The sequence below is a fragment of the Triticum dicoccoides genome, chromosome 5B, assembly GCF_002162155.2.
Source record: "Triticum dicoccoides isolate Atlit2015 ecotype Zavitan chromosome 5B, WEW_v2.0, whole genome shotgun sequence".
In the NCBI taxonomy this organism is placed as follows: Eukaryota; Viridiplantae; Streptophyta; class Magnoliopsida; order Poales; family Poaceae; genus Triticum; species Triticum dicoccoides.
In genome coordinates, this window is record NC_041389.1 from 80,471,442 (window position 1) to 80,480,817 (window position 9,376).

General features: G+C 47.1%; 1 protein-coding gene across 2 annotated transcripts; it reads right to left on the minus strand.

Moving 5' to 3' along the window:
- Positions 1-420: 420 nt before the first annotated feature.
- LOC119307474 (protein NETWORKED 1D-like) lies at positions 421-8,964 on the minus strand. Of its 2 annotated transcripts, none has more exons than XM_037583555.1 (6): positions 8,677-8,964; positions 6,870-7,095; positions 5,291-5,638; positions 3,883-5,204; positions 2,008-3,777; positions 421-1,793 (listed from the first exon to the last, which is right to left on the minus strand). In XM_037583555.1, exons 2-6 carry the CDS (start codon positions 6,976-6,978, stop codon positions 702-704), a joined length of 4,641 nt encoding a protein of 1,546 aa, XP_037439452.1. In that variant the 5' UTR covers positions 6,979-7,095; positions 8,677-8,964; the 3' UTR covers positions 421-701. The 2 variants fall into 2 exon arrangements, with proteins under 2 accessions (XP_037439452.1, XP_037439453.1); XM_037583556.1 differs by lacking the exon at positions 8,677-8,964 and adding an exon at positions 8,237-8,416.
- Between the last annotated feature and the right edge of the window lie 412 nt (positions 8,965-9,376).

A 9,376-nucleotide genomic window follows, 5' to 3' on the forward strand; every position in this document is an offset into this window, starting at 1 on the left:
TCCGCCATGCACGCACGCGCACACAGCGAGAGATGATAGATCTCACCGACGACCCAAAGAGATCGGTAGCCGGAGAGATTTTACGTGGACTCCGGCTAGATCGCCGGAGGAAAAGGTGGAACCCTAGGCGAAACCCTAGGGGAAAAATCTTAATGTGCCATCCGGTCACTGTCCACGGATGCGTCCTCGGGCATTTGGGGCCGGAGGTTGACAATGTTGCGCCCAAGCCCAAGGGGCGGTCGTTCTAAAAGACCCTGAAGCACAAACTTGTGAGTCCATTTTGTAGCTTTTCTAGATCATGGCAAATTCCAAAGAACAGGGCTTGCGATTTCATTTCAAAATATTTTCAACTACAGTGATCACTACCTATTCCATTCATGTTATATCCGAAAGAACATGAACCAGACCAACCAACGAGCATGAAAAACAGCATCAGAATTGTACATGAGAGAACAACAAAATTACGACGAAAGATTAACAGTTTACCGCTGTTCTGACGACTACCATTTACATCCTTACTTGAGGTAAGATAATGAAGAAACTAGGATAGACAGTTCGCATAATTATTTACCTAGAGCAGCATAATAAAATGATGAAACAAGAGCAAAGTCTGCTGCATTTTCTGAAGATTAAAGCTAGGTAAGAAAAAAAACTTGGCGCCTTTCTAGCACTGGGCTGGATAAAACAACTCGGGACGTCAGTCAGTCGTCGATGGCCTTGGCCCTCATGCAGCAGGAGGGCCCGCGCTTCTGCCGGCGGGAGCCACCGTCGCCGCCGCCGCGCCGCTTCCCGTAGAGGTACTCCACCAGCTGCACCCTCGACCGGCGCTGCACCGTCTTGGCGGCGCGCCGGCTGGCGCGCTCCTCCTCGTGCTTGAGCAGGACCTGCTGGAACTTCTGCATCTCCATCTCCAGCCGGCCCACCTTCTCGGACATCTTCCTCACCCGCTCCAGGATCTTGCGCTGGCTCCGGCTCCGGAGGTCCACGCCCCCGCCGTCGAGCCCGTCGGCGGAGGTGAACTCCTCGGCCTTGGTCAGCAGCTTGCCGTTGGTGTCGATGAGCTGCGTGATGGCCTCCTCGGACTCGATCATCTGCGCCCGCACGCTCTCCAGCTCGCTCTCCCCCGACGCCTCCACGCTCGCCCTCAGCTCCTGGAGGATGGACTGGAGGTCCCTGAGCCGCTGCGCGTCCGAGGACAGCCGCTCGATCACCTTCTTCTTCCACTCGCGGTGCGGCTCCGTGGTGGTCACCACGGGCCTCGGCAGGTCCTGCTTGTCGACCACCAGGTCCTTCACCAGCATCAGCTCGGAGGTGGAGTGTCGACCCTTGTCCTTCTCGGACGCCGCCTCGCTCTGTGGCGGCCGCAGATCGTCGTGCCTGCCGCTGCCGCTGCTTGTTCTGACCACGCTCCAGAGCGCGAGCATCTTATCGTCGGGCTGGGCTGTGATCTTCTTCTTGAGGCGGTGCGAGCCGATGGCTCGACGGCTAGGGGTCTGGACGAGGTCGAGCTGTATGTCCTTGAGCATCCGCTCGTAGTTTGCGTCGCTCGCGTCGCTGTCCAGGGCGTCCTTGAGCTTGAGCATTTCGATCTGCTTCCTGGCGTCCTGGAGGTTGCTGCTGAAATCAAGCCTTTCTTGCTCGAGAACGACTCCGGTGTCCGTAACCACCTTCTGGAGTGCTTTGATGGTTCCATGCAACCTCTGCAGCTCCATGTCTTTCACCAGCTTCGGCGAGTTTTGGTCATCGCTTGGTTTCACAGCAATCTTTGAGAGCTGAGGTGACAAAACAAATTCCTGGCAAAGGGGCAAGTGAAACAAAATCACATATGGTAATCAATAAAAAGATGCATGCTATGTACTCCACAACACAAATACAAATATCAGATTTCTCAAATATATTATGGATCCTTCAAGTAGAAACTACATAAAAATATTGCTTCAGCATAAACACATATGGGGAAGATGCAAAAAGAACATGGTATGGTTAATAAAATGCATAGTTGTATACCTCTTTTTTGAGTTTGTTCGAAGGTACGCAATCCTTGGCCAGTGACAGGGTTTGTCTCTCCAAGGCACTGACTTCAGTTTGCAATGCGCCTAGCACTGTGAAGTCACCATTCAGGTCGACCTTCAGCCTTCTGTTCTCAATCTCAACAGCATTTAGCTTGTCCTTCAGTGCATCCACATAGGAGTTCCTTCGACTGATCTCCTCTTTCAATACCTCCTTCTGGACTATTTCACTTATCTCAGAACTCTCGCATGCTACGATGAGCTCAAGGACCTTCTCCTTGAAGAGAGCTGCGTTGGCAGTGGCAATTTGCATGTTGGCCAGCAATTTCGAGATCTCTGCATCGCAAGACCTGACATCAATCACTGGCTGCTCGTTGTTCTTAAGCAGTTGCATTTCACTCTGCAGCTTGTGAAGCTCCTCCCTCAACATTTCATTTGATTTTTCAAGACCAGCATTGTCGACTTCTTTGCGCTGTTCCACGTTCACCGCACTCTCCTGTAGGCTCTTCCTGCCAGATTTCAACAGCTTGGTATCTCTTCGCATAGTACGCCTTCTTGCAGAACCAACCTCTGGACTAGAGCCATCACAGATGCTTAAAGTTCTGCTGAGCTCCTTCTCAAGGTAGTTATTCTCGAGTTGCAGATCGCCAAGCTTCTTGTTCATCAGCCTGATTTCTTGGTAAAGCTCGTTGCCTGCCGCATGGAGGCAACCAAAATCATCATGCAAAGCTTGCAGTTCCGATGTCCTCTCATCGTGAAGGCTTTTGAAAACAACACCAAGGATATCTGTCCTGATTGCTTCACCAATTAGATTACTGAAATCATCTTCCGACGACTTCTCTTTCTTCCTTGAGTCATAAAGTTTTCCTGCCAGTGAGGAGTTCTCTTCTATCAGCTTAATAATCTCAGCTTGTAGTGACTGGCGTGACTCTTGCAGCTCTGAGAGTTGTCGAACCAAGAACTTTGACTCAGCTTTCATCTCGTCCACTTTGCGGTTACGGGCCTCCACGTCCTTGCGTAAGTCGCAGCTGATCTTTAGGAGGTCATGCCTTTCACTCTGCAGTTGTACCAGTTCCTCACTCTTAGCTTGCCACTCTTGCCTCAGAACACTCCTTTCTGACCTCAGATCCGCCACCTCCCGTCCAAAGTGCTCCAGGAGGGTGACAACAAGCGACTTTTCAAGGATCTGGTTCTGCTTGACATCCTGGGCATCAGAAATGGTGTTCAGCAGGCACTTAATCTCATGCAAGATGAGCTGTACAACCACGTCAACCTTCATCAGATCCAAGGATCCATATTTCTCATCAAACTGTAGTACTTCCACCACAGAACCAATCCCTTCAGTAAGCTTCTGGTTGTTCTGTGTCAAACATGCCAGTTTCTCCTCAAGAACTTTGTGTGCTTCTTGTTGCTTCTGCAGTTGCCCTGAGACATCAGAATTTGCTTCTGCCATGTCACCTAAGCACTTCTGCAAGATGAAAATCTCGATCTGAGCTTCAACAATCTTGTGCTCCTCCTCTTGAAGCTGGTTCTCCTTATGCCGTCCATCTTCTAGAAGCAGGGCTATCTGCTTCTGTATAGCACTGAACTGAGCCTTGTCTGAGTGGGTGAGTTCTTTGCTCTTCTCTCTCTCTAGCCTTAACAGTTCCTGTAGTTTGACTGCTTCATTACGAACCGTGTTTTTCTCCTGCTGGAGATCCAAATGCCTTCCTTCTAACTCTGCATACTGCGTTTCCAAATCAAGTAGAGCACCATTGATGCTATCCACCTGAGACAACATCAAAGAATCCAGGCATCAAGTTACATGTTATTTTAGATGAAGTTACATCGCTTTTAGCATTACAATGAACTAACAAAGTAAAAGAGATTGTACCTCCTGCACAAGAGTTCTCTTGTCAGATCGAAGTAAAGAATTCTGATTGCGGAGTGCCTGTGCAGACTCTTCCAAGTCTTTAAGCTTCATCCTATGGTTTTCAAGCTCAGTATTGTTTTCAGATAATAAATTTTCCAAAAACACGTTCTTCTCTGATAGCTTCTCCATGGTATGAGAAATTCCCTCAATCCGCGCAATGAACATGGCTCGCTCAGACTGGTAGCCATTAATCTTGGAGCTAAGCTGTTTGCAAGATTCTTCCAGTGTGGCCTTATTCTGTCTCAATCCTGCAACCTCGGTGGTAGCAGCTGACAAAGATCTCTCCAAATGAGCATTTTTCTCCATCGTTCTCTCCAGCTGCATCAGATTCTCAACATACAACGCTTTCACGCCATCATGATTCTTGATAGTCTCCTTTAGCTCAACATTTCCATCCCTCATCTCTTGTGCAATTGCTTGGAGTGACTCCACATTGAAATTAACCACTTGTATTTGCTCCTTGATTGAGAAATGCTTCCTCTCAACATCACCTCTGTCATTCTTTATGTGTGAAAGCTCATTTTGAAGTACCTTCTTTTCCTCCACATGCCGAGACACCTCCTCCTCGAGTTTCCGTTGTGCATTCTTCAAGGAAATTATCTCATCCTGCAGACGAATTATCACGGATGTCGAGGAGTGGTTTTGATCATCCAGTTTACGGTTCTCTTCTCGAATCATCTCCAATTCTTTCTGAAGCATAAGCTTGCTTGCTTCAACATCCTTAAACTTACTTGTTTCACCGTGCTTTTCGAGAGACAAAAGCCGCAGCTTCTCCTGTACTTGTGCCAATTGCTTCTCTAAAGACAGCCGTGCCATTTCCGCTTGCATGCTCTTGAGCTGCTCCTCTTGTATAGAGATGCTGAGCTTTTCCAGCTCAATGTGTTTCTCATTAAGCTCTTCATGCTTCTCTTTTGAAGCATACTTCAGCTTATCTAGCTCCACATGCAAATCCTGGTTAGCCCTCTCAAGCAGAAGGCACTGTTCCTCTGCAGTGCACAAATTCTGCAGACCATTTTGCATCTCCTCTTTTAGCCTCTTGAATTCCTCCTGGGTATGTAATATTTCAGACTTGAGGTTCTGCAACCTATCACTGGATTGCTGGCACTGTGAAACTGCGGCTTCTTTCTCTGATCCTTGTTGTGCAAGGGCCTCCTTGAGGGATCGAACTTCAGATTCAGCACTTTCACTCTTTTCTAACACAGATGAAATCTTGTTCTTAAGGTCTTGATTTTCCTGTGACAAGCTTGAAATTTCTTTCTGTAACTTCTCATGGTCCTGATCATCTGCAATTTTAAATACATGTGTATTAGTTTTATCTCACTCATGTTTGGATATTGCATCTACAAAAGAAGTGAGTTTGTACAGATACCTTTACTACGTTTTTTCGAGTCGCCAGTGTTGATGAAAGAGCGGAAAAAGGGTGTCATGTCACGGCTGTCAGAGTCAGTTTCTGAGGATGCAGTTTCAGATGGCAGGTCATCATCCAAATCTAACTGGTATTCATCGGGAAATGCTTCTGCCATTTTCCGATGAGCCGATCGGAGTTCCCCAGCTGCATGGTCATGTCTTTCAGCTAAAGCTCGGTAAGCACGGTATAACTCCTCAAGCAGGGACATCAGCTCTGGGCGCCTTTTGTAGTACATTTCTGCTCTTTTTGCAAACGAGTCGGCGTCCTCATCAATGATCTTGATCATAACTTTGATTTTGCTATCCGTATCTGTGTAATCATGCATTAATGGAGATTGGTTCAGTATACAATCCACGTAAATGTTGCAAAAGGACAAATAGTTATCTACTGATACACGTTGACACGGCAAACACTTAATCTAATAGTTTCGGAAAGTAAAAGGAAGGACAGACCCAGTGCATAGAAGCTCCCACACAAGGTGGGGTCTGGGGAGGGATTATAGGAACCTAGTCTTACCCCTGCAAAGTGCAATGCAGAGAGGCTGGTTCGAACCCAGGACCTCTTGGCACAAGTGGGGAGGACTTCACCACTGCGCCAGGCCTGCCCTCCTAATAGTTTCGGAAAGTAACACACAAAAAATGAAATTGATATAATTTTTAATCTGTTCTCCCCAAACAAGACAGTAAACTAACAATGTTTATTCTTACATTAAGTATTTTATTACTGTATTTTCATATGAAATTTAGCAAGTTTTAACTATTGTACTTGTATTATAATTTACTACTGTATTTTCATATGAAGTTTAGCAAGTTTTAATTATCATACTTGTATATCAAATTGTTAGTTCAGGTGTGGCATTGATGCGGTGCCCACATTATATTATACTCTAGAACAGTGTCACATGTGGTACAAGCATCAAATATCCATTGAAAAAAGATTAATGAATGTCGCCCTACTGAACCTGAACTTAATATTCACCATAGGAGCTATACTGATCCAGATTGTTGACAGGTCAATCCAACTTATATTGATTCCTCACAAGAATTTACCATGTAGGGGTACCTCCTAAACAACCTAATCCAGCACAGGGACATGTGACTCCCAACAAAGATTGCCCATTTAAGTAGCGTTTTCTTGTAAAGGGGCATTGAACTTGCCCATGTGCCTTTCCTCAATAACTTTGATGACTTTCAACGAGACACGAGGAGATGGGCCATTTTTGTACAACATTATAACAGGCAGAGCTTTCAACTGAATTTGTCCTTTATAATTAAAAGCAGTCCACCCTTACCATTGAACTTGAACATGCACAGCACACTGCTAAGATAATGACGTGGTAAGGCAAGAAAATGCTTGGGGTTCAACATAGCCTATACCAACCAACGCAAGGGACAGCAAGGATAACAACTGTTTCCAAACTGAATTGACAGAGGACCAGCAATAATTCAAGTTCAAGTATATTTCATATGGTTGGTGTTTTCCAAACAATGAATATGAAGATCTCAACAGATATATGACCGTAGTGCCCCAATATATTTACCTGAGAGGTTTTCTTGGAGCCATTTCGAGTTCTTGGGACTGATATGGCTGTCCCACCACCACGAGTACTTGCGCATCGGATTGTTCGCCGCCATCTTCGTCCTCGACATCAGAGCCGACCAAGAGAGCGCAACAGAACAGCACTCCTTGGATCCTCAAGGGAACTTGTTGCGGAATTCAAATCAACCGGAAATCAGCCTACATAAGATCTATTTCCGGCCAACCACCTGCGGCACAACAGAAGCACTGAAAGTTAGTCACTGTCTTATATGCAGATGATTTCTTATGAACGAAACCGAAACTAGGCACAGACACAAAAAAGATGGATCTGAACTGATCAACCTAGGAAACCAAGAGACTCTCTGGAGACAGAAATTGCAGTAGGATCGAGGGTGGGGGTGGCTGTAGTATTCTGCTATATATAGACATCTTGAAACAAATCAAGGAAGGCCAGCGGAAGCACATAACGGTCAAAAATGATGACTGGGTAAACGGTAAGGCAGTAAATTGTTTCCAAAAAAATAGCATCTTTCTGAAACGGCCCAGCTGTTTGTTAGGAGTATCTTTACGTATGGCTGCAGTAAGAGGGGAACGCCATTAAGGCCATTAATGACTTTTGGTTTGAGATGAAGCGATGACAAAACAGAGGGCATCAGCGATAGCTGGATCACCCACATCTGCAGAGGATTTCTCCAACAAGCTCAGAAACGTGCCAAGATTGCTGCCACGAGTCCCCAAGTTCAGTGGGGGGATAGACACGAATTTTTCATGGATTCTAGTAGAGTAGCTTGTTGATGATCCAAGCAATGCCCGGAGAAAAAGTTGAAGCGAAGAAAAGGGGGCATGGATTTACCAGAACACTGCTCCTGCAAGACAAGATTGGAAGAAGTGGAGCGAGATTGGGAAACGAACACTTGGGGAAGAAGAAGATGCAGAGGCCTGGCCCCATCAAGAAACAAGAATGGCTAAAATCCCACTTCACACACCAAAATCACAAGAACAAAAATCCTTCAAAATGGGGGCTAATCTCACCAACGCAAATGAATGCACGAATGGTGGATGGAAGGAGAAGGAGGGCGGTGACAAGAGAACCCAACCAACAACAGAAACACAGGAAGATGTCACCAACTAACCTAGGCCTCCAATCAGCGGCAGAAAGGAGAAACGCAGCGAGAAACCCACCCGCACCCACCCGGCCGGCCGCAAAGAGGGGGAAACTGACCGTCCACAGCAGTGATGGGCATCACAAGCGAGCGGCATAAAAAGGGGACGAACGAACCCGGAATCAGCAGCGCCATCAAGGGCAAATCCAAGGAAAGAAGAAGAAGAAAATCTCGAGATATTTGCAGATGGGGTCCAGGAAATTACCTAGAAAAGGGAGAAATCGCCGCATTTCCTAAAGAGGCAGAGAGCGAGATCCCCGCGTCACATCCATCCCGGAGAAGAAGAAGAAGAAGATGGAGAAGAAGCCCACCGCCACCACACCGAGAGAAAAAGGCGCCCCGAAGCAACCCAGCCCCTCTCAGTGGAACTAAAACCACGGCCTTTTTGGCAGGAAAAGATGGGCAGTTCGCGTTCTGGGAATGGGATTATCTGGGAAGATATCGTCGTCACGGCACGCACGAGGAACAGCACAAGCAAACGGCCCCGGCCAAGAAACAGGACGGGCAGCGCAGCCCACGGCCAAAAATAGCCAAAAGCACCCGCGAACGAAATCCACGAGGAAAGAAGTGGGGAAATCTATGTTTCCCCCGGCACAATCTCCACATTGCCGCCTAAGATTGCGCGGCGCCCAAATCAAGACGTACCTTGAGTAGCGCAAGATCTTGAACCCCTCAGCGCCGCCGCCGCAGCCGCGAACCGTTCAGGATTGCGGAGATCCAGCCGCTCCCCATCCCACCGCTACTCCACCCTACCCTAGGCCATCATCATCATCCTACACGTGAATGAACCCCGTACACGGCCGAGGAAGGAGGGGAGAGGGGGAGTGAGAGGAGAAGAGAGTGTCTGTGTGTGTGCTTCGTGGACGGACAGGAGTGAATGCAATCATGGAGGAGCAGAGGGAAGCAGCAGTGGAGTATAGTGTGGGGGTGGGGGGAGGAGGAGGAAAGGGTCCGGGCGGCGTGATGGGTATTATTAATTGTTTATTTACTACTTCTTCTGTAAACTAATATAAGAGCGTTTAGATTAAAGTAGTGTTCTAAACACTTTTATATTAGTTTACGGAGGGAGTAATTTGATAGATAAATAGTGTTAAAGGTAAGGACAAAGATTAAGGCGGATTAGCGGTACGATCTTGGGGAGGGACAGTATATTTTGCTACTACTCCAGAACAGGGTGTCAGGATGAACAGTGCCTACGTGTGCTGCAGTGCTCCCTCTGCCACACTTGTTTACCCACTTTGTTACTGTTCTTTTTTATTATTATTACTTTTACTGATTCTCTAGTGGAAAAGTCAAGGGCAGAGGTTGGCACTGGCGCATCAGTCAAAGAGGATCGGCAGGTGTG

Bases quoted from the DNA above. Each gene is read 5' to 3' on its own strand.
- LOC119307474 (XM_037583555.1), bottom strand. From the start codon at position 6,978: ATGTCGAGGACGAAGATGGCGGCGAACAATCCGATGCGCAAGTACTCG. The intron at 5,205-5,290 runs GTATCTGTACAA...TTAAAATTGCAG, and splicing joins CTCGAAAAAACGTAGTAAAG to ATGATCAGGACCATGAGAAG. The intron at 3,778-3,882 runs GTACAATCTCTT...ATGTTGTCTCAG, and splicing joins AGAGAACTCTTGTGCAGGAG to GTGGATAGCATCAATGGTGC.